The following is a 26,239-nucleotide window of genomic DNA, read 5'->3' on the forward strand; positions in this document are numbered from 1 at the left end:
TGAAAGTTTCTCTGCAAGCTGAGAGAGAGAAATGGCCAACAAATGCTGACCTCACGTTTGAGCTGATGTTAATCTAAAAAGAGGAATTAGTTCTCAAAAGAGACGCTTTGGTCCATTAAATTTCACAGAAAAAATTTGGTCCGTTTTCTTTTCCACTTTTAAACAGTGAAAAGCAGCAAAGGCTTAAATTCAGTCTTTGAGGATCTGCTGCATATGTTAATGACTCAAAATAAAAATAGCTGTTTTTTGGGGGTTTTTTTTTCCTTTTGCTTATTTTTGCTTGAATTCATTCAAAGTATTTGTTCATCATAGCAGGAAAGTTTTGTGTATATTTTAAACTGCTTATATTAAGCATAATTGCACAATGTTCACTGCAGTAAGCAACAACGATGTACAGCAGAGAAATGTTAAATAGCTTGTAACATTGTTTATAGTGTAAATGAGAAACAATCCAGGCTTATGTACTGTAAATAGCTAAATTGGGGTGGGGGGTTCTTTTGAGATTTTAAATAAAAAGTGGACTCCAATGTCAATATTCTGCATTCTGACATTAAAAAATGTCTCATATCTTTTGCCACTGAATCTGCTTTATGCTGTTAATTCCACATTTCCCTCCTCTACGTTGTTGAGTGTCATCCAACTTGGTCCCACTGTCCTGTTTTCTGTGTGATTTAATCATATAACTGTATTGATTCAGCAGTCAGAGATTCCACAGGAGTCCTACATCATTTAATTCAGTTATAAGTGACAAAAGGCTCATTGATTCTTTTGGAGATAAGACAGAATTGTTGTTTTTTTGTTTGTTTCTTTGTTTTTAATTAACTTTGGTATTGTGTGTGTCTTTCTGCTTTTCCTTCAGAGCAGCAAAGAAGGATAATTTAGCACATATGGAGAATTTTATTTTTAGTCTTGTGAAAAAAAGAAGGTTTTCACAGGACTCTGTGCAGTCCTATGAAAAACTAAGTACAGATAAATGTGCAGCACCACCTTTAGCAGCAATAACTTGAAGTTGCCATTTTCTGCATGATTTCATCAGTCTCTTTGGCCCACTCTTCTTTACAGCGTTGCTTCAGTTCATTGATTTTTGTGGGCATTTGTTTATGCACAGCTCTCTTAAGGTCCCGCCTCAGCACTTCAATCAGGTCTGGGCTTTGACTGATCCATTCTGTTGTAGATTTGCTGCTCTGCTTGAGGTCATTGTTCTGTTGCCAAGCTTTGGCTGTCGAACAGATGGCCTCACATTTGAACACTGTGGTATACAGAGGAGTTCGTGGTCATTGACAACAAGGTGCCCAGGTTCTGTGGCCGCAAAACAAGCCCAAATCATCACCCCTCCACCACCGTGCCTAACAGCTGGTATGAGGTGTTTGTGCTGATATATTATGACCAAACATCTCCACTTTGGTCTCATTTGTCTGAAGGACCTTGTTCCACAAGTCTTGTTCAGCTGCAACTTTGCAAACCTAAGCCATGCTGCACTTTTTGGGTTTTTTTTTTTTTTTTTTTTTAAGAAAAGAAGCTGTTTCCTTGCAACCTGTCCAAACAAGCCATATTTGTTCTTTATTTAATTGTACTGTAATGAACTTTAGCATTTGACATGTTAACTGAGGCCTGTAGCATCTGCGATGTGGCTTCTGGGGTTTTTACATTTTCTCTGAGCATCACATGGTTTGATCTTGGGGTGAATTTGCTGGGAGACCTGTTTCTTGGAAGATTGTAGCATTGTGTTAACACACATCCAGACCAGCAAACTGCTCAAACTTCTGCTTTTATAGATCACACTTCCTGATGATCAATTAATCAAGTGCATATGATCAGCAGCACCTGGCTGCTACTTACCCTCTTAATTCCTATGGAAGCAGTGAGGGTGTACTTAGTTTTTCATAGAACTGTATAGAGTTTGATGAAAACTTTCTTTTGCACATGACTATGTAGATTTGAGGGTGGCGGTCTGACTGCTGGAGGTTGGAGCACTTGAGTGTAGGCATCAGGGTGAGAAACCTCTGAGAACAACAGACTTTTGCTCTCAGGCCTTTTCCTTTTACATCTCTCAGGGACGTTTTCTTGAACACACAATATTGTGTGTCCAGAACATTGTGTGGGTTTTATGGATTAAATCACTTACACCCTGCTCAGTTTAACTTCTTAAACCTTGATGCTCTCTATACACTTAAATATTTCCAAAGCAGTATTGTAGTCTTGAATCTTTTAGTTAATGATAAATAAGACTAGTATTTAAATAATATTCTTATTAAATGCACAAACTATAATCTTTTCTATTCCCTGCAAGCATGAATAAAGCCTTTTAGCACCATGGTGTCAGAGTGCAAGCCCAGATGTGTGTCTTGTTAATTAGGTTAGAAAATATTAAGTCATGTCAGTGCAGGCATGACATGTAAATAACCTCAGGACACAGAACAGCAAATGTTTTGTTTTGGGCCTGCGGTATTGAACTGGAACATTGCAGAGTTGAACGTTAACAAAAAGGTCATTTTCTATAGATTTTAAATGAAATAATTTCACAATATCCTAATTCAAATTTTCCATTTATATCCAACATTAAATCCTAATTTCTTCAGACAGGATATCAACTCTGTCTTTATTCACACCAGAGCTGCATCTGCTGGTCAGAGGCCATGTTAGCTCTGGACATAACCATATGCAGACTTAAACGGGGTACACAGTTCAGGGAAAGAACTGTGTTTAAAAAATGCACAAACTAATGCTTTATAAATAAATGAAGGGTGAAGTAAAGAAAACCTCTCTGTAGTCTCAGCTGGTGCAGGAAGAATGTCATGCAGAAGGCATTCATTTACCACCCTATAGTGTTGTTGGTGGAGCTTATTTGGCCTCAAAGGACTCACTGCTCTGCAGTTTGTGTAAAAGCTGGAATTAACTGCCGTGATGTCACCCGCTGGTCTTTGGAGTCTCATTTTGAAGACACAAGTTTGGCATTTTGATAGTCACATCTCGGTTTTTTGAAAGTGGAAGCAGTATATGATAATCATAAGGAAGCATAAGGATACCCTTTTTTTCTCTTTTTTTTTATACACTAAATGTGTTTCTAATTTTAGAGAGTTAAAAATGGGGTTATTTTCTCTTGAACTTCATTACAATCGTACTTCATTTGACAACCAAAGGACTCACCCCCTGCTGGCCATTAGAAATAATGTGGGTTTAAGGGGCTTCCTCAATAACTTTTCAGAGAAATGGTGGCTTCATTTCATGATGATGACGTGTTTTGTTTTAATTTCAGTTTTATTTCTGTTCTTTGCAGAATCAGTTTTACTTACAGACTTGAAAAGCCATGAAACTTGAAGAAGGCCCGTCTCAGAGGCAGAGAGGACTGTGGAACAGAGTCATTTCAGTAGCAAGCTAGAACCCATATTTGCTGGACATTATCAACTCTGTTCCTTGTTGAGGAAGAGACCAGCGCAGAAGAGCAAGCCCAGCTTATTATGACGTACAACAGAAAAAAAAAAAACTCTGGGTGTGAGACAATCAAGTACCCAAAATCCCCCAAAAGGCAGTGTGGGAGGAGGTCAGTGCTGACCACTGCAAAATTTAAGAAACACTTGGAGGCACCACCGTGATTAAGCTGGAAAGGTTGCAGAAATTAAGCTACAGCTTTGGAATGAAAGGTTTTGAAGAGGTAGCAAGGAAGAAAACTGTGCCAATAATCTGAGTACGTACAGAACGCAAAAGAAAATAAATCGTCCAGTCAGAGAGAGGAGGCAGTGCAAGAAAGAAAAGAGGGAAGTCACAGAGGAGGAGAAGAAAGTTAGACCTGATGTGAGCAGACATCAGGAGCAGGCCTCTAACAGCAAGGAGCCTGTAAGGAAGTACAGGAGTTATGAAATGGACTAGAGCAGGTTTCTGCAAGGATCCCTTCGGGTTTGTAAACAGCCTCCTTTCAGAGGAGAACAGTGGAAATCTTGAGTATCGCAAGTAGACCTGGAAAAACATCTGAAAACATCCAACACCAAAAACCAACACCTCCCACCTGACGTATCACCAGTGAATGTTCTGAAAAACCATCTAGATATCACCTCAACTAGATGAAGTAAACTGTAACACTCTAATTTGTGTCTCTTTTCTTGCTTCAAATTAATAATAAAAAAAACAAGTAATGCTATAAATTTAGTCTTTCTTTTAAAATTGTTGTACCTATGGGTATGAATTACAATATACATTTAGAAAAAAAAAAGTGATGGTAAATATTGACACTGAATATCACAGGCTGTATTAAGAAGCTCAACCAAAAAAAAATTTTTTTTTATTTCATTATAAACTTAACAGTGTATCAGTGCCTCTTTGAAAGATAAACTTTGTAGGCATGAATGTCCTGAAGAAATATCTCTATAAAATACAGACACTGGTAGTGATTTTACGCTGGCCTGCAAACAAACATGCAATAGTGTCAGTCTTGAGGTTTGGCTAGTCATCTTGGCTGTACTTGGTTTTGAAAGTAAATAAATAAATCTGTCACTGTACTGTATGTGTTTCAACTCAACTGGACTTTCAGTTAAGATTTAATTATCTTCCAGTTGTGTAACAGGAGATTTTGACAGCACTTTTTATTACAGCTCACATTCTGTGGGGGAGTTATAAGTAAGTTATATATATGTTCATAACATTCTTAAATCCAATGAGAAAAAGCGACATTTCACACTTGGGCAACAAACATTGTTATGTCATGTTAAGTTGAATAGATTTCCCAATAACACTTAGCCAAAGATTCTCATTCATAAGTTCATTAACATGCTTGAAGCTGAATGTTATTATTAATGTAAACTCTAATTCCTTTCAGCTGTTTTATTAGTAAAAGGAAACTGCAAAACTACAGTTTTGCATTTTCAGTTTGGTGAACTGTGATTTGAAGAGTTAGATCATTCAGCCTGTATAGATACACAAAAATTGTTTACTTTCCATTGATGTAATATAAAAAAGTCATGCTTCATTCATAATTATAATGTGCATTTAATGAATACAGACCTGTTTTTCTGGTCCCAGGTTTGTAAAACTGTACTGTAAAAATTAGTAGAAATGTGTAGTTTTGCATTTTGCAGCCCAGATTTTTGGTTATTACAGTAATAAGGTAAAGTAATAAGCTACAGCATTAAACATAATATTTACACTGTTAGCTTCAAACAAAAAAGAACGCTGGGAACACAAGGTAGGACTAGTTCTATCATTACAAAACGGTAATACTATCCTAATATGTTAAAACATCAACCAATATTACCTTATTATTATGGCGATAGTATCATTTTAAAGTCAGTATATAAAAATTCTAATGCACAGATGTTACTATTTTATTGCTAACCAGTTATCTTATTATTACTGTTCTAATTTACACCTTGTGATGCAACCTGGGCACATCATCAGTGATGTACCTGGAGTCATCGGGTGTTTCGGGTATTAACAGACACCCTCTCCCTGCCAAGCCAGCCAGAGGTGATCCATCCTTGCCTTGTGTCCAGGTAACATGCTCATATCACCCCTCTTCGATCAGAGCCATTTTAAAGACTTTTCTGCAGCTTCTAAGATGATTTTGATGACTTTACTCATTTGCAGTCAACAGATCCTCAGCAGCCCTGCGACTCTGTGTAGAGACTGACCTATAAAGCCCCTACACCCCACCTCCACAGGCTTGCAGCGTGCCTTCCATCCCTGCTCCTGACAGTCGGCAACCAGGTCTGCATATTTCTCCCTCTTTCTTTCCTAGGCCTCCTCCAACTGGTCTTCCCATGGGAAAGTTAACCCCAGCAAGATGACTTGCTTCAACTCCACGGACTATGCCCAGGACTATGTTGGGGGATGAGTGTGGTGGTTGCAGGGATGTCTGGGAACCTCAGCTGTCTTCCTAGATCAATCAGGAGCTCCCAGTCTCTTGCTGTTGCCAGATGCCCTCCCTGCACCCTTTGTTGGGGCTGCAGCCCCCCCCACCCCTCAGACAGAGTCAGTGGATGCGGTTCTTGGCGTCTGCTAACACCCAAAGAACTTGGCGTCAACCGTACCTCCCCTCTCCCAAGCTCCTTGGGCAGCTGCTGAGAATGTGCTCCACTGTTGTCTTCTGCTGGCAAAGGTGCAAAGCAGGTGAGTTAGCCAGGCCCCATCTGTACAGGTTGGATGGGCTCAGAAGTGACTTCACCAGGGATCTTGAAACAGAGACTTTCCACCTTCCAGAACTCTACTCAAGTGATTTTGCCTGCAGCATGGTCCCATTTGATCCAGGTTCCTTGTTTGTCCATGTCCATCACCCTAACATAGCGAGCTTACTCTTCTTCAGCATGCACTTGTTGCTGAATGAGTTGGTGGCACTTTTTCTCCCTTGTTCTGGTGGAGTGAAATGGTGGGTGATTTCCAAGCCCCTGCTGACCAGTTTCCACTGTGACCACCAAGCTGTTGTCCCATAGCCTAGCCCTGGCCCATTCTATTGCCCCATCTGCATGCCACTTCCTCCTTGTTCTGACCTCAACGCCTGCTGAGCAGACCTTCAGATTAGCAGAGTCTCAGTAGAGCAAGACTTCTCTGGCTTGAATGACCTCAAACTCCTCCACCAGAATACTAAAAGAGAGCTTGAGTTTGGTGTTGGAACCAGTACTATCACTAATTGGTTTTGCCTGGTAGACATATGTTGATTTACATATTATGATTTTCAGTTTCTGGCCTCTGATTACCAACTTACAAATTTCAGTGTAATATTGCGCAGCCAAAACCACTGTTGATACAAGATAGTATTTGGTTATTACTTGGATATTATTTTGTAATTAAGTGGCAATAACTTGCTATTTCTACATTATTACCTTCTTGTTTCCACCTTGTTACCCCACTGCTACTTCATTACTGTAAGCCATAATAGAAAGTGCCTTTCTTTTTCACGACTGCATTTTTCAGCGCAAACCCTACACGTCCATCTGTGATTGAATTATCGTCCCATTGTGCAACAAGATATTTTTATTACTATAATATTGTGGTATTATGATCTTTATCTCTTCATTGGCTATTCCATTCATTCACTTTGAATTTACACTCAAACTGTTTTAATTTCTTTTTAATTAAATGTTTCTGTGACTGCAAACACAGATACCCAAAGAATTCAGTATTGATATATGAGAGACTATCATGTTTGAAGATTAAGCCATGGAGTTACACAAAGTGCAGAAAGCTTCCAAACTGTAGGGGAAAAAAAGACATTATGACTGAAGTGACAGAAGGCTAGCTCAGAGGCACAAAAGCCCATTCAGTCCAGAAGATCAAGGTCAGTCTATAAGGACATCAAGACATCCTCCCCCCTTGTACAAGCCGTAACCACACACTAACAGGAAGGAACGGACATCTAATCTGCTAAATCAAATACACAACTGACTCATGTCTCTAAGCATCTCACTGTAAACCCATCTGAGCAGCTGAAACGGCCTCACCCTGTGTATTACAGAGATGTTTAAACTGGATGCGATTACACATCAGTGTTAAAGAAATCCTCACTGGCAAGGCGAATTCACTCTAACTGCAGATAACACCAAAAAAATGTGACTGCTTTCATTATTTTTTATGCAGATTCACATCTATGGCCACATATTTGTCTATGGCATTAGTGTGTAAACAAACAGACTTATCTGGGTATGTTCTTTCTTGTTCTAGACATGATGCTTTTATAGACTATTACAAGTGCAATAAAAAAAAAATCCAAAGGGAAAGCATAGCCATCAGACTGTGGAAGGATATACAATCAGTCCTTGTTGCAAAAGTCAGTTATAGCCTATGCCCTTTTCTTATTATAAGGAATGATATTTAAAGCAAAAAAAAAAAAAAAATCATCATCATCATAATAATAGAAACATCTATCAAAAATCTGAAAAAGCCACGAAGGCAGGGTATTTCTCTAAGCTTAATAATCCCATTATGATCCCAATGAAAAAAAGCTCTCTGTCAAAGCAGGGAGCATTGACGCAAGCATGTCTTGACGTCAGTAGCTGCAGTGAATGAGGAACGGGAGGGGGAGAGAGGGAAAGGGAGCGAGAGAGAGAGGCGGGGGGAGAGAGAGATGCGTCTTTGCCTTCAGAAAATACCACGAAATGCCAGCGTCACTGGCATGAATGCAACTGTAGCAACAAACCTATGTTTGATTTCCAAACCATTCGCTCTGGCATCAAAGTATGTACATTTTGTAGAAACGATAAGTGCGCTGCGCTTGAAATCTAAACCAGATGTAGTAAATGGAATAAGATCCCCTGACCCGGGAGTGCTCATAAATAAATCAGCATATGAGAGAATGAAGGGGGGCGGAGGGAGAGCATTTGCTCAACTGGTGTCAGGCACCCCTCTGTGACTCTCCAAAAAGCAAAATGAATGTGTTGCAGTCACTGATAATCTGATACTGTCTGTGCAGTTTTATCCAGCTGGATATCTCCTCAAAATCTCCAAGCACGCACAGTCCTTTGTCGCTGTAGTGAAAGAAGGGCGCTGATTTCACTATTCTCTGGCATTCCAAGGCAAGTCGACCGGAGAGGGAAAACTATCATCAAGCAATTTGTAAAAGCCAGACTAGTGGCGTCATTGGCTGCTGCTATATAGTGCGCGTAATACCACGATTCTTCTGCCTCATTTATTCACAGCTCATTCTCAAGTTGCTCTGTGGCTCCCGCATACTGAAGTCAAACTAAACCTATTCGTTCAAGACTGGTCCTCATAACACCATGCGTGTTTGTTCCGTTTATGTTAGTCTGGCACATGGATTAGGAGGTTTTGTTCAAGACGTATCACAGACAAAAACAGTGTTCTCTGCTCCTCGCTGGACTGATGGTATTGTGAAAAAAAAAGGTACTGTACCGCGCACTCCCCCTACACTACTTCTGTAGTACACTGTCTCCAATTTTACGCTGGAAAGGAATCCTCCCCTCCTTAACAGATGTTGCCGGAGCGTGTTTTCTACTCGCAACATCGTGTGTAGCACAAATGTTGCCAAAAGGAGCGGATGCTTTGGTGTACTTTATCGGGCAGAGCACGTCCAGATAATCTCCTTTGCACTGGCCTTTACTCTTGAAGATACCCAAGAGTTCCCGTTGTGTCGGCTGTGCGTCATCCATGCCTGATTAGACTTGTAGTCTGACGTCGCCGAGCACCATTCAAGCAAAATACCTCACACAATGTTGAAAGTCTAAAATTATTTTTAACGCATCCGGGATGACGAAAAACACTTTTTCTTATATAGAGGTGGATCAACAAGTTGCATCCAGTGCGTAATTTCCATCTGAGCAGGTCTGAAAGCGTAATCCGCGACACACGTGATCGACAAATCACTCCAGCTGCAAATATTTCTCATTTATCAAGAGAAATAAACCCGGGACTGTCCGTGGAGACGCATCTTGTCAGATTACGGCGGGAATCAAGCGCTGACCGGCCTCCTGCTTCGCTGCGTCTCCAGATGCTCGACTGGCTGCCACATGGTAACTTTGCGCACACAGCACGCTGCAAAGGGCACATATAGAGAAGGAATCTGAATGAACGGGACTGAGGTTTATTCGCATTTCTCTTATCGCCACCCCCAGACTGTTGTATGTGTTTTATACCCTGCCGGTTGAAGGCGTCTCACGTTGTAAGCAGATATCAGTTAGACCGTGGATATATCAATCACCCGAACAGGGAGCAGCAAATGTCGAAGAAACGGAAAAGTCCTGATGATCAGGACTTTGAGGAATATCCGCCTGCAGGAAGCAGCGACCAAGGTAAGAGTGATGGTCAAAAATGAGAGTGTGAAAGTTGAACTGCTGCCAGAGTGAAGCTATGTGATATCCTCAGGGATACTTTGGTGAATACCTTTATATTATTCAGATGGATCATTTCACGTAGTTTTATTGCGGACCAAAAGGTATCAAGACTTGTTCATACTCAGGATGCGCAGCTGCTGTAGCTGCTGTACTAACTCTACAAAGGCTGTGCAGTGGCATGGCCATGCTGCCATGCAGTGACTTCTCCACTTAAATCTGTATCTTTATCCCTAAAAACAATGTGTGTGCCCACGGATTACTTTTTATAATCTCCTATCAATTCGCAGTGGGTTTTTGTGAGATATTAGGTTTGGTTGCAGGAGGGAGTTTAATTTTCAGGGAAGTATAGGAAATGCAAACTGTGGTATCAGTCTGTGGGAACTCTGCCTGGATGGTGACTTGGCTATCGCCACTCAAGCGAAGAAAGAGCAGTTGTTTAAAACGCTGGATTATCACCTAAAAAGTATAATGATGGGTAGACTTATTTTCAGAGCTCAGATCATATCTGAATCTTTTATCAGCATGATGTGGAGTCCTTGCATGCTAATGGAACCTGTCATATACACTGAGAAAATAAGAGTACGGTGCTGTTAAATACTGTGGATACAAATGACAGTCCAGCTACACTCCAGGGCACCATTTCCACTTGTAAATCCAAGAAAATACAACAAACAGGGAGCTGCCAGCTCTTTTTGGATTATCTGCATTATTAGCATCAACATTATTTTTCCCTTTTTTAAGTTGTTCTGAGTCTCCTCATGTTTTAGGTGTCTTTGAGTCATTTTGCATCTCTTTATAGTAATTTGATCAACTTTCAACATTTTGACTTAACTTCATAATGATGTTCCTGGGTACGTACTCAGTAGGCCTGTACCGTTTAACTTAAGCCATTTTCACACATGAACTTTGGAGAATAAGGGCAGGACATTGTCCAGAGTTTCCCTTTCCCATGTGTGCCATGAGATAGTTCACTTCAGACACATTATCTCCACTGGAAATACTCCCTTTGGTTTAGGCGGGGAAGCTGCGTAAGTAGGGCAAGCACAAGGAAGGACACACTCACTGTGAATTCACCAGACAGTGACCTCTGCTTTATACACATTACCTTTGCTTTCCATCCAGCCAACTACTTTTCTTGCTCTGGCTGATGAGGCGTCACTTGGCCACCGCTCTGGCTCCTGCCACTGATTGGCTCTTATTAAATATAATAACAGACACAAACCAAGACCCCTTTCAGAATAAATACCATGTGATATGTGGAAGTCTCAACCCAGTCGTGAGGATGATCATAAAGACTTTGTATGCATGTGATCTGTGATCACAGAGAAAGAGCATAACTAAAATCAGCCCCATTTTTAGGGATGTTATGGTTTGCTTTCCTCAAAGTGTCTATGATATCGCCTGACTGTCATCAGTCTGACACCACTGACTGCAAAACCAGAGTTTACATATTAATGATTTACATGGCCCAATAGAGTACAGCTAGATTTAGTTTTTGTTGTATCCCCTCTTACTTAAAAGCACTAGTTTCCGTTCATCCTTCAGTTCAAAATTCAAGCATTTCTCCTTTTCAAGAGGTAACTTTTAAAGTATCTCAATCATCTGTGTGGCTGCTATTATGCTGGCAAACACATAAAAGAAGTTGAAAGTTCAAGGCCAAGAACAGCATCACCTTCAAGCTGACAGTGGTGCCTGCTTGCATGAATCGTGCTGAAGGAATGAAAATATTTTGCACGAGAACTAGACCTGTGATATGTTTCCTTTGCATAATATTTGTCAAGTTTAAAATTATTAATCATATAATTACAAAGCTGTATTTGCCATGTATATAAGCATGAATTCATCTCTGTGGTTTACTTTTTAAGATCACATTCATTGTACGCCTGAAACGTACTGAAGTTTATGTCACATGGCACCTTTGAAATCCAACCCTTAAAAGTATCATTTCATCAGAGTTACAAAAACTATATATTTTCACCTCATAAGGATGGACATGCTTATGTCGTATCTCAGTTTTTGAAATGTACCGAAAGAAAACTGGAATTACAACTTGCCAGTGTAGAGTGTGCAGTTTTCATGAATAATATTTCTTTGGTACAACAGAAAGTAGTTACAATTAAAAAACAAAGGCAGTGAAGTCTGTGAATTATTCCAATAACAATATCACCTTTGATTTCTTAAAAGTAAGAGACTGTGAGTGCATTTACATTCACTGTATTAGGCTTTGTTGAGCAAACTGATATTTCTTGGCACTGACGTATAAATGTACTGCAGGACTTGGAACAAATGCAAGCAGATCACATCTTCAGATTTCAGATTTGGCTCTGAATCTCTTTGGCCTCGTGCCCGAATGAGAATTTCCCTTGGCTAATACGGAAGGAGACCCTGGCGCTTCCTTCCCCAACTGTGCCTGGCATCTGTCACTACTTAGGGGGTGCACACCCCAGTGAACCTCGCCCACTCGAGATCTTGCAATCCTGGATGGTTTGGGGCAGAATTGGTACACTATGGTGCACAAATACAGGCACACTGTTTTAGTAAATCTAGATATTAAAATGAGTGCAGATAGTGTTTTTGAACAAACACTGAATATTGACAGATCTTCAGCACTTACAGGACCAATCTGACTCTACTCTGCATTCAGTCTGCCAAAATAAAAATAAAAAAATCTAACAATATAATCAAGTTTTAGTTTATTCAAACTAAATGCTCACTATTACAAAAAGCATACAACACAACCTCACTGGTCACTTTGTGCTGTTACTGTCGCTGCTCCCTTCACTGTCGCCTTTGAGTGCTCAAGCTTGTATTTTCTCATGGAGATCGTTTTTGTTCACTCAGAGATCCACAGTGAGGCCGGGAGCGGAGGTGTAGAAACAGGGGTATTGAAATTCATATCAGGACCACAAAGTGTTTTTTGTCTTGCCTCTTGGTGTGCAGCCTAGACCTGTCAATTACAGGGCCACTCCTGCAGCCCCCCCCCCACTCCACCCACCAACAACCACCATCACAGCTGGTTAATAGCCTTTATCTGTACAAAACACCAGCTCTTCCAGGTACAGGCTGGTACCAGGAGAAACTTTGGTATGAACCTCATGAATGCATTGCGGCTTTGATTCTGTGATTTTTCCCACCGTGTGTTCTGATTAAGTGCAAATATGAAAAAAAAAAAAGTTACGTGAAGAATAAAGATGGAAAAAAAAGATATAAGGTAATATATAAGTTTTCTTTCCAATTAGGTATCTAATTTCATACATCATTACCAGGTGCAGTGGACCATAAACACAAGTACGCAAGGCAAACAAATCTAGCACGCACAAAATAGTATCAGACTTTTTCATTCATCTATCTCACATCCCAGCAGAGACCGACCAGTATTCATTCATCTTCTAACTTTGTTCTCCTCCACCTTCTGCTAATACTACAGTCACACTAGGGGAAAAGTAGCTGGAGACTGCAGAACAAACAATTATTGCAATCGCGTGCAATGAACAACGTTGGATCTGGTTGCTTTTAAAATGGCTGCTTCAAAGGTGGGGACCACGTCTGTGACCACTTGCAGCCAGCTACTATCTTCAAAGCAGCTTTAGTGTGTCAAGACAGAAAGTTGGCGTGCTATCAGTTTGCAGTCAAATGAGGTTAAGTTGGCAGTGATCAACTGTGATAAATCTGCTGCACATACACTTCACTTCACATTGACTACTTACATTCAGAGTCCAGCCAGAATCTCATAGATTTGAAACAGAAATTTAGAAATTCCTCCGCAAATACTTATGTAGTTGCTGCAGGACAGCGATTTAACTGCAAAATGACATAGGTGAGTTGCAGCCTTGCTTCTATATTGGAATATAATCAGAAAACAATCAGTTGACAACCAGTTGAGTTGAGTCCTCTATTGTAAAGAGACATGTTGCAGAAGAGTTGTGCTCATCAGTGCAGACTGACTCAGAGTGATTACAACGTGTTTGCAATCTGTCTGCATTTTATTAGATGCCAATTATTTGCAAACCTTTTGTTTGAGAATGAATGCAATCAGTTCAAGACAGACTGGGACTGTTTGGAGACAGGTTGCCTCCCGCAAGGTGAACTGTGCAAACACCTTTCAATCGAAAGTGGTCACCCAGAGGTTGAGGGTATCGCACGCTCAACCTCTGGGTGATCAGTTGGTTGCTGCTTCTACTTGCAAAAAATAAATCTTTTTTTTTGGACTTGCAAGAGAGTTGCCATACTGTTTTTTTAAGTGCTAGCTTCAAATTTTTTTGTTTTCCCTTGGTCCTTGCTGCTCCTTAACTGCCTAATGAAAACTGTTCTCCTGAGAGCACTGAGAATGGCCAAAAAAGTTTTTTGTAATTAATAAGTTGCTGTTGGTCATGAAATTAAAATGACATGATGCCTTTATGAAATGTGGATGCTTAGGCTATTTTAACCCATTGCCAAGTGGTTGCAAGGCAACATGTTGAAGTTATATCATGTATAATTCAGCTTTTGTGGACATATATGAGATGTTATTGTCTGAGCTGATACTACAGTTATTGCCTTGAAATTAAAACAATATTTTATATAAGGTGTTGTGGGGTGTTGAGGTAATTTTAGCCTGTTGCTAGGTGGTTGGCAGGCAATCTGATGGCATAAAATATCATGCATAATTGCAGTTTTGTGGAAATAAATTAGATATTATTGTGGTGAAATAAAAATGATGTAATGTACTTATAAGGTGCTATAAGTGCATAAATGCTAAAAGTGGGTCATTTTAGCCTGTTGCTAGGTGGTTGCTAGACAATCTGATATAGATAAGAACCGAGTTAGTGGTCAAAGAAACAATCACAGGTAGAGATTCTGTGTGTTATAGTAAGATTATGTACACGGTAGGTTTTACCCAAATTTTAACAACCATCATATCATGAAGTTCGTGCCAGTATTTTTTTAAGCTGACTTTTTTAATGGAAGTTTGTATGTTGGATGAGAGGATAATATTTTAAATGTGTCATCTGTGTGTCCCTGCATCACAGCCATTAAAGAATATGGTTGCCATATTTCCTCTACACTGTAACAATGATGGCACTTCCACTTCAATAACAATATGTCATGAAGAACATTACAAAATGGCCTCCACTCACAAGAACAAAAAGGCCCTGATCTTATGAAACAAGCACAGACGAGCCACTTAGAATCTCTCTCTCTTTTTTATTTTTATTTTTTTATTTAGCACGTGAAGAGAATCGCTCCAGATCTTGTGGACTGGTTTGTTTGAGGATTGTGGAGCTATTAGGATGGTTGTGTGTCTCTACCTTTGCTGACGATGCTGAAAGAGTGGAAGTGCAGCAGAGGTTTGCAGCACCACTCCTGTGACGCCAGGTGGCAGTTAGTGTTAAACCGAATTCAGTCACATTCATGTTATGAATAAATAGGCAGACTTGATGTCTTTACAGAATATTCCTATTCGTGTTCTTCTTTAAAGACAAAGTTGTGCAGCAGCTCACAGCTTCAGTCTCTGAGGGTCTCCAACTGCACACAGTCTGGAACAATATCGGTTAGTGCAAGAATACCTCCTAGTGGTCACAGTGTGTATTTCATGTTACAGTAGTAAAGATTTACACAAGAGTCCAAACTCTTTTCATTTCTTTATGTTATTTAGCTTTTTGCAACTTTACTATATACGTTTGTTTTTTTTTTTACTTAAATTAAATTAAATTTTTATTTTAATAATTATTGGTAGATGCTTCCATCGGTGTCCTCTATTATTAGCAAACACTAGGTGGGGCTAATGTATAAAGATAAGATGGAGTGAGAGGCATCAGACAAATCCAGCACAGAGCAGATAAACTGTATTCTGGTTTAAGAGCGTTCTTTTACTGTTATTGTTGTTGCTGCTGTTGTTTGCAAATTTGGTCATAAATATTGAAAAAATCCTGAAAATAGCAGATTTTCATGACTTTTAATTTTCAAGGAAGTTTCAGAATCACAACTTTTATGAATTAGCAGAAGGGGGGGGGGAATCACTGCTGTCACATTACACATTACACTTTAAAGGTCAAAGGGCAAATCATATTTTTTATAAACTGGGAAAGAATGATTGAAAATAATATAAATTATTATAAATTATAAACAACTCCTGAAGTGTTACTAGTACTAATACAGTAAAACTGAACTAGTTTCCGATTCAAGTGTGTGTGTGTGTGTGTGTGTGTGTGTGTGTGTGTGTGTGTGTGTGTGTGTGTGTGTGTGTGTGTGTGTGTGTGTATAAACATGTTTAGTTCATAAATAGACTTTATCCATGTGTTATCAATAAATAGGCAGACTTGATGTCTGGCTGCTTGGCTGTCTTGGCCTGTTCTGATGTCTGCTGTGCAGCGAGATCTCCAGGCCTCTACGTCAGCACCCATATTTCTCACCTATGATTCATAGCGACTTTGTTTGGGTTGTGATGAGGGACGCAGGCAGCCAGGTACTGACTGCTCATCCACCCCCACCCACCTACCCACCCACTACTGGCAATTCTTCCGTTACTTTTAATTTTTTTTTTTTTTTTTTTTTTAAGTGTTTGTTTTTTCTTTCTTTCTTTTTTGTCTGGGACACCAAATCGATTTGTATCAAAAAGCCAGGCACACTTCATTGACTCTGTTTCGTTCTTGGATCACCCACTATATGTTTTGACTATATAGCATCTGTTAATTCCTGATGGAACTGAACAGTGATAAAAAAAATACAATAAATTATGTATTAGTCTTTATTTTCAGCCAAGAAAAACATTTTGTGTATCGATAAAATTTGCTGAAGAATTTCTTTGTGCTGTGACTTTTGTTCTTATGACATGAAAGCTCATTAGGTAAGTTTTGGGTGAAATCAACCAGCTATACAACAAGAACATCAATAAAATATGAAAAATATTGAATTTTTAATAAAATGTTTATCATATTTAGTAAATGCTTCTTGTTATGTTTAATATAACTTCTGCTTGGTGTGTCTACGTATAATGCTTACACAAGGAGCAGGGCCAAACAGTCTCAGCGCCTCACTGTACACACACCGTACACTGTCACAAGAGCGCGCAGTGACAGGCTGTGTGACATCACTCAGCTGTAAGTAATGATCTAACTGTGTGTGTGTGCGTGTGTGTGTTTGTTAAAAGGGCCTCATTTTGGCCAGGTCATTGTTAGGATGTCAGCATATGTGTGTTCAAGTAGAGAGGTAGCATTGTATAACACTAAGGGACAGAGTCTACCTTTTGCAACACTGTGTGTGAGTGCGTGAGTGTGTGTGTGAGTGTGAGGTAGACAGCAGAGTGGTGCAGTGATGGCGGGCTGATGAGGTCATGGCTAATGTCTCCTGCTTGCGTCATTGCCTATAGGATGTGGCTTCTTGCCGGCGGAGCTGCAGCTGTTGCTCCAGTTGTTATAATAGCAAAAGAAAAAAACAACAAACTGAATTGTGGTTTTGCCCACATATTAATACAAATCATTAGTAGGATATTTATGATCAACCAGAAAATCGTGTGTCCGTTTCATGAGCTGAAACAATAAAATGTATAAGTGGTATAATATTAATATTATAATTTTCCATAGATTGCATATGATCACGTTTGCACTCATGTGCACATCCAGTGACCCACATTTGACCTGTTTTGCCTGCAGTTTTTCCAAGACTGTAGAGTGAAACATTTTGCATGGAAAATGAGCACTGTTTGGCTTTTTATTTATTTATTTATTAATTATTTTTAATTAAAAAAATATTTTTGGGGGGCGGGGGAGGGGGGTGTGCTTGTTTTTTTCACCCCCTCCTCCGCAGACTCCTGACCACATGCTCATCATCATAGTTCTTCTCTAGAATTATGGATGTGATAATCTAGGTCAGAAGTGGCGCAACAACAGAAACACTGCCTGCTAATCTAAATAAGCAGGATTTGCATGTGTGAGATATGCATGAATGAACGAGTGTGTGTCTGTGAATGTGGCATTGTCACAGATTGGGGGGGGTGGGGTGGGGTGGAGGATTTAAGGAAGAAAGGAAGGAAAGGTGTGTGCATTTTTGAAAAACCTCTAATCAGTGGAGAAAACACTCTTATATGGTGTTTAATGGCATCATAATGTAGCATATTGTGCCTCATTGCTGTCTCAGCATTGCATCCTTTGATATTGACACGAGAGCCGTTTGGTTCTGGAGCAGCTATCAGGCTATATAATGCATATATAAATATTATCTTGATGTTGAACAGCCCTATGTTAATGTCCAAAGACATATTTATGGAAAAGCCTTACAAGAAAATGTAAAATCTTGTTTTGTCAGCATCTTTATTTCAGACGTTTGAATCCAAAGGCAAATCTTTCACTGTAAGCTGCACTTTAAAGGAAACAAAAAAACACCCTGCCGGTTAGTTACTTTGAATGTCATTGAATGGTGCAGGATAGGTGTGTAATACACATAAATTTCATTTTATAGTGCGGATGCGTGTACATGTGTGTGTCAAACACTGAAGCAGGCATAATTTGTGCCAGCTCTGTGACGTAGAGGACATGAGGCCCAAGCGAGAGCTGTGAGTGGCAGTAACAGCATCTCCTGCTTGAGCCTGCCCCGTCTCTGACTTCATTGGCTCCAGCTCTGACGCAAATACCCCCCCCCCCCCCCTTCAAACCACCACCGCTGCACACTTCTTTCATCACGTTTTTTTTTTCACCCATTTAATTTTTTTTTTTTTTTGATTCATGTGCCTTCTGCAGTTCTCTCCACTGCAGCGCTCCACACAGCTCCACATCACATATCTGCACCACCTGCCCAATTGTGTGCTCCTTGAACATGCAATCTGTTTTCCCTCACGAACTGATGCAAGCCTTATCAATATTTATTTTTTTTGGCCAATTATCTTATGTGAACCCTTTTTGTTTTTTAATTCAATTATGCAGCATGAGGCCTAGATTGCAGTATGCCACTGAGAGCGTAAGAGGTGTTATACGGTCACATTAAATTTGTCAGCATGAGGCACGCCAGCTGAAACCGGCTTCCACTCTTAGTGTCTGCTGTAAGACTGTTGAAATGTCCAGTAGAATATGTTCATTATGTATCACACCATTGCATTTTGTCCATCAAGTGCACAGTGTGAGTCAAGCTTTAAATAAACAAAAGACTGGAGAAAGATTCTATATACTCCCTACATTTTGCAGCTTTTGAGTTTGTTTGGTTTTTTTGTGTGTGTGTGTGTGTGCATTTGGCCAAAAAAGACTGAATCACAGTTGTTTCTGCAAATGAAAAAGAAAAGTAATTTTAACAAATTAAATCACAAGTCAAAGGAGAGGAGACGGTGATAAAGTGGCACATTGCACTCATCTTTTCAGTGTGTAAATTAGAGCATGGCAAGTTTGTTCTGAAGGATTTCTTTACTGTATTAGAAAAACTAAGCAAAGCATTAATGTTGCGTGGCTACTTATAGCAAATTTGTACATTTGAGAGGTCTGCCCCACATCGTCTGTGACAGTCTGAATTTAGGCAGAGGAATTCTGGCAGTGAATTTACAAATGCTTCATTTTGCAGTCCGAGTACGCTCTGCTGCTCAGAGTGCTGCCTTACAAACCAGCACCTCTAATGTTTCAATGTTTTTTTAAAAAAAAAATAATAAAAACTGTCTACAGTGGTTGTATTGACGTACTAAAATGCTCCTCAGCTTCCAGGGCTGCCTGACCTCTGACGTGCATGCAGATAGGAAAATCATATCAACTAAAATAATGCTCTTTTTTCGACTTTGTAGCCTTTTGTCTGTGCTTTGCAGCTCTGACTGTTGATTCTGTTGGATATGATAAGTACGTACTCTCTTGTGTAATGGTCCAATGTGGAAAAAAGTCTGCCCAGTTAAGCTAAAATGATATAAAAGTGAAATCATGGTGAGTGGTAAAATATTTGTCACAATTGTCTGTTCTAAATATCTTTCACAGTGTAAAGCCTGATTTCCTAGTTTGGCGTCGCCTGCTTTCTGTGTAATTACAAACTATTGCTGACATTTTAAGTGTGCTCATGTTATGTTATGCTCACTGGTGGTTTAGATTTGACTGTACTCCCAGTCTGTATAAATCCTCCTTGATTGTCTAACTGCTTATCTTTTCTGCCGCATTCCTGGATCTCAGCATTTATTTCATTTAGTGCAATGTTATGTTAATAACAATAACTAAAGCTACAAAGCTACATGGATGCCAAAAGTAACAGTAAACGATAGGAACATATTTTTATTTATTGTCATTGGCCAGACTTATTTATTAGCTAGATTACATTGTGTACTGGTCCACCGTTCTGCCCCCCCTGTGCAAATATACTTGATTTACCCACAAAAATCTTCTGAACTCAGCATGTGGGCTCATGATCAGCTGCCTCGGTTTATACACTTGGTGTAGAAGAAGAACAAAAAAAACAAAAAACAAAAATCAAAGGTAATTTTTCAAATGACGTATTGACGCCTGTTTTGCACAGGAACTGACCAGATAACTGTCCAATTTACCAACAAGTTAAATTATGCAGACTTTATTTTCATCCGTTGAATGAGCTGAAGAAGAAGTAGAACAATAAGAAAATCAGAGCAAAGATAATTCCTCGCAAGGGACACTGGCTGTGATAGTCCAGACAGGAAAAGACTGGAAAGTTCAGCATGCAGCGAATAAGACTGAACTCACAGGTAGATAGACTTAAATGACATAAATGTCTTGTTTCATCCATCCATCCATTCGCTTCCGCTCATCCTGTTCAGGGTCGCAGGGGGGCTGGAGCCTATCCCAGCTGTCATAGGGCAAGAGGCAGGGTACACCCTGTACAGGTTGCCAGCCTGTTGCAGGGCCAACACAGAGAGACAAACAACCTTTTACACTCACATTCACACCTATGGGCAATTTAGAGTAGCCAATCAACCTAACCCCAGTAAGTGCATGTCTTTGGAATGTGGGAGGAAACCAGAGTACCCGGAGGAAACCCACACAAGCACGGGGAGAACATGCAAACTGGGCCAAGGTGGAATCGAACCCAGGCCTTCCAGATGGTATTCTAACTGTGAGGCAGCAGTGCTAACCACTGTGCCACCGTGCTGCCCATGTGTTGTTTATATATATTTTTTTTTTTGGAAAAAAAAAAAAAGAAAAAAAAATGTGTTGTTTATATTTTTTAAGTATTGGATATACAGTAATAGTAGTCTGTCTGAATGGGGGGGAAGTTTTGTGTTGCTGACTGTTTCATTACCAGACAAGCTGACAATCAAATGTCAGTGTGAGAAGTGAGGGCCTGACTGGACCACTGTGGTATGTGAAACTGTCACATTGAGTGTTCAGTTTATCAGTCCAGTCACTTTGTATGTGCTGACCAACAAATTGCAGAGTTTCATTATTCCTTGGCTTTAAATTTGAAACACCATTGAAATACAGAGACTAACAAACATAAAGAGTATCATGCTGCCTTGTCATAGTCAAGCTACAGAACCAAAGAAAATTTGAGAATACAACCAAATCCTATAGAGGAAAGAACAGGACTGTATTTTCATTTAATTAGCTCAACACAAAATGAAGAGTGGACGGGTCATCCTCCTCAACTTCCTCTGGACAAATGTTTAAAGTCAGTGACTCCATAAAAGGCATCCTTCACCAGTTCTTCCTCTCTGCTGTTGCCAAGACAGTACTGTTCCTATTTGGGGCGGAGTCGCAGGCAACTTAAGAGCCAAGTTTAGCGGCCGCTTGCCTCTGGGGACATAACATGTAATTCTTGCTGTCTTTTCTACACCGTTCTTCCAGTAATTCAGCAGTGCTGACAGAAAAATCCCCCCGTCTTTAATAGTTCCACTGCAATGGGCTCTTAATTTCCTGTCAATGTATCATGATCTCTGCATGGACAGCATTCTTCCAACATACAGATGAGATACCACATGCAGCCTCTACTTGCTGTGTTCGCGTTCTGCTCTCCTCACTGCAGAGACATTACTAATGCTAAATACCCAAATCAGATCCCTGTGGCAGTTTTCAAGGAGCTCATACGTGCTTGCAACTAAATGGACAAATTAGGACAGAGGCAATATGCTGACAGCAGGTATGTTTTCAGGGATTCGGATGTATTCAGTAGAGATCCAGGCCAAGACTTCCTGGTCTGTATGTCTGTCACTGTTTATGAATTTAAAAAATCTAATAAAAATTTAAACTTAAACTCAGAAAATAGCCAGTGGGTTTGAAATATCACCCAGTCCCTCTTTTACACTCCCCTTTTACCTGCATACAACTAAAGCCTGCTCAGATTTTTTAAAAAGGCTACTTTTGGCTGCTCCCTCACCACAGCAGGTAGCTCTGCATGTTTGATGTGGCAGATTTTTTACATCAGATGAAACCACAAAGGGATTTGTGTCTCCTGCCGGGATCAAACTAGTACTCTTTCAATTGTTAGGCAAAAGTGTAAACCACTGCACTGTGGAGCCACTCTAAAGCCAGATTAAATGCAATTGGTCAATAGAACGGCCAACTACAAGTGGCAACCAGAAACATTGGTATCGAAAGCGTGTCCCCTCCCTATAGGTTTTATATATTCATATGAGGCATCTGCTTGTGGAAATTAGTGCAGTGGTTCACCGCTTAGATTATGGCAACAGTTTTTAATCTAGCACCCTTGTGGGTTTGAATGGACTTTTTAAACAATTTAAAATGAAGTGGATGGGTATACTATATGCAATAATGTGATGCATTTTGGTTTCACACCAGTTCATATGAATGTAGACAGACTGAGTGAGGAATAATCTCAAGACATATAATGCTGAGAAAAGTCTTCCCACTACTGGACTCATTCCTTTTTGCACTCTCCTTTCTTAGTCTCAGCTTTCATTTTTCTTGAAGGAAAAAAAAAAGCGGCGATGGGCTGATTTTTAACAAGCTACAGACTAATAACCAAATTAATACTTTAACACCAAAGCAGTGAGCAGAAAACTGACCAAAATGAGACCCGAGCTCTATTTTGATTGGTTTATTCCCAAATATTTACTGCACATGAACACTTTTCATGTTTGTTATTGTTTGGTGGATATTATTGTCTGATTTAAATGCCTTTATTATCACTCTATAACACAATAACCATACTGGTGATTTTATATATTGAAGATTGTACATATTTCAGGTCAGGAAATTTTGTTAACGTTTTGAGTGCATTGTATGAATAACAAAAATCTAAAATTTCAGTATAAAATCTGCTGCAGATCATCATCTGCCGTGTATATGCAACATATTGTGAAGAAAATCTTTTGTTTGGGGGGTCACTGAATTCAAAGTTTAAAGGTGTTTTTAAATTTTGACTTTTCATCTGCTTATTTATAACCTTTTTAAAAACTAACCATATGTACATAAACACACATGCTGATTCTCTTTCAGTGCACCTATGTCACTGGCATTCTCTGGAATAACCTTTAGTGGTTCATACCAAAAAGACCAGGATCAAATTAGACACATTTAAGATGCCCATATGTATTTTTTTTATATGTGCTCAGGAAGCTCTACCTTTTTTTTTTTTAAGACAAAAACACAGCTAAGATCACAAGCAACACAAATTGTACTCTGATGCAGACAGGCTAACAGTAACTACACCTATGAGCGTCTCAGAAAAACATAGAGAGAGAGGTTAGAATGAGAGGGAACAATGAGATTAATGGCCTTGATGTCCTAATGATGTCTTAGGAAAAGAAAAAAAACAGACCGAGTTTCAGAACACTGAGCGATAAACAAAGATGTCATTTTTTCCTCTTGGGACTGTGAGGATGTCTGAGAGAGCAACAAACCTTTCCTCTGGGTATGTCTAATATACTGCTATCTGACAGCAGTTATTCATAAATGGCAATGATTAAGACGACAGAGGTCAGGTAATGATGTGCTGTGATTTGGATTTTCATTAACCTAAATTATGCACATCTCACATTTGTCCTAATGGATCACAGTGCAATGATGTCCATTGACGTCACATTTGAGATGAGCCGCATTGCAGGCGCATGCAAATTTGTGCATGCCAGGCTTTGTGTAAATGTGGACCTTTATTTCTATTATTGCATTTTCCAACAAATACGAGCAAACAGAGGCAGTTATATGCTCTTTGGTTGTTGAACTAGTTGCAAGCCAAGCTGTGAAGATGTGCATAACTCCCTCAGCCCCCCAGGGACCCTGTATTTTCATGGGCCTGCCTCTGACGTCAATGCTCCGGCTGTCCTGTGGATTGTCAGAACAGACTATTCAGTTGGGGTGGGAGGGGGGGACTGGAAGTCTCTGTGGTGTGTGTCTGCCGCATGTGATGTGTGTGTGTGTGTGTGTGTAGATGTAAGTATGTTCCTGCATGAGCACATGTGCTCATGTTTGCGTGTGCTTGCATGTGATCTGTAAATGTTTCACTTAGATCTGGCTGTGTGTGTGTGTGTGTGTGTGTGTGTGTGTGTGTGTGTGTGTGTGTGTGTGTGTGTGTGTGTGTGTGTGTGTGTGTGTGTGTGTGTGTGTGTGTTCGGTGGGCAAAAAGCTCGTACAGTGCCTTGAATCAGAAATGTGCTTTAAGTGGATGAGGTCTGTAATGTGGGTGTAGGGGTGTAAGTCTGTGTGTGAACAAGAACACACACACGCCTGAAGATGTGCAGCTCTTATTCTGGGAGGCAGGCCGTAGTCATCAAAAGGCTGTTTGCTAAAATCAGCCGAGAGGGGAGAACAGTTGAGCACTCACTTTTCAGTCAGCTGTTGATCCCCCAGCGAACAATAGTAAAGCCAGTTTTATTATGCATGTGACACACAAGTCCTATATTGAGACAGATCAGATTTCAACCTCTTTCATCATCACCTTTCTGATTTCCATAATTTTGTATTTTTTATATTTTTTTATGCACATGCTATCCATTCATAGAGGGATATGGGATTTAATATTGACAAAGAGAAGAATGTGCAGTCACTGTCCAAACTGACAGACATCAAACCAGAGAAGAAACCTCACAGACATTTTGAGGTTTTCTTGGGCCTTCCACACTACGCTGATTTAGCTCATTTTTACCAGATACCTAAAAATTATAAGTTATCAATGAGATAGATTTAGCAGGAATCAGCCGGTCTGCCTCCCTAATTTTTTCTCTCTTTCTTTTTTTCACATGACCTCCATTGTAACTTAGTGTTTTAACTCAACTACATCACTTCACTTGGAGGTGCGCTACGTCTTGTTTCTACCAATTTCAGTTGACTTTACTTGACTATATTTTGAAGGGAAATATACCCCAGTTATTTGGCAGGTATAGATTAGTGACTAAATAGTGACTATTATTTTGGAAATTGTAATTTTACATAATGTGCTTGTAATTATAGATACACTGCTTTGATTTTGCTTATTTCCCTCATCATAGACAAAAAATAAAAAATAAATAAAAATGGTGTTTGGACTTTACTGGTAGGAGAAAGAAAGGAATTTGAACATGTAATTTTATACTTCCACTAAATTGCAGTTTAATTAAAATGATTACTAGTTCAAGCAATAAAATTATCAGAATTAACACTTTATGCTTCTTGTAATAATATTATTAATAATAATGATAAATTAGATAGAAATCTTTCCATAGTAATAATTATGTAGTTTTACTTAACTACCAATCAAGGATTTTTAAAAGTGGTATCACTACTTAAATAAAGGTTATTAATAAATGAATTCTTCCAATATTAGCCAGAACTTATATTAAAATGTGTTAACACCAATGTAGGAACTGTACAACTAAATTTCATACTACAGTTTTACTGTAATTTTAGGTTAATGTTAACAGAAAATTTATGGGTTTGCATTACTAGTTTTTACTTAAACACCACAGATGTGAAGTGGCTCCCTCACAATCGGCTGTGTGTCCCGAACAAAATGCAGATTAAAACAGTAAAGGAAGCATCTGACAGCTCAAGATTTGCCCAGATCATTCTGTAGCTTTTGTGTTTCTCAGACTTTGAATATATATGCAGAACGCAAACCGTTTTTAATCATGTGCAACAATGTAGCTATCTTTAGTACAATTCATCTTTGTTCTTCAATTTTTTTCCTGAGCTCATGCCTTTAGCTATTTTTTTTTAAAGACTGTGGTTTAGGTGTATCTCATTCTGAGCGGACTAATCTTAATCCAGGTGAAATATCAGTTTGCTTCGACGGGTCAAGCTGGTCGGTTACTTCCTGTTATGCAATAATTCATGATGTGTGAAAACGGTTGCTCTGCCACTTTGGAGAGCTGCGGATCAGAAGGGTTCACTGCTGGGTCACAGATGGAGCTGCCGCATCCTTTGTGATTTACTGCAAGTAAATCTGTAACCATCTCACAAAAACTCATAAACGTCCAGTCACGAACTTTACAGGGAACATTTTCAAGTATTTGTTTAATGCCTAAATTTCTATGTGAGCTTCTTTGAGTCCATAAAGGATGCACAGAGTGAGCCTTAAAGGAGCTTAAAAAGCTTTTTGAGCTTCCTCTTGTTTTATTTTGTTGATTT

At 39.5% G+C, this 26,239-nt stretch overlaps 1 protein-coding gene across 3 annotated transcripts in view; it reads left to right on the forward strand.

Annotated features, from left to right (window-relative positions):
• Nucleotides 1-9,350: 9,350 nt before the first annotated feature.
• The window catches only part of pde10a (phosphodiesterase 10A), a 59,553-nt gene continuing 42,664 nt past the window's right edge, over nt 9,351-26,239 (forward strand). For all 3 annotated transcript variants that reach the window (XM_030748801.1, XM_030748803.1, XM_030748802.1), the window contains exon 1: nt 9,351-9,731. In XM_030748801.1, the coding sequence (XP_030604661.1) occupies nt 9,563-9,731 (169 nt within the window). In that variant the 5' untranslated portion in view covers nt 9,351-9,562. The remainder of the gene's footprint in view (nt 9,732-26,239) is intronic.

This window comes from Archocentrus centrarchus, chromosome 15 (genome assembly GCF_007364275.1).
Source record: "Archocentrus centrarchus isolate MPI-CPG fArcCen1 chromosome 15, fArcCen1, whole genome shotgun sequence".
NCBI lineage: Eukaryota > Metazoa > Chordata > Actinopteri > Cichliformes > Cichlidae > Archocentrus > Archocentrus centrarchus.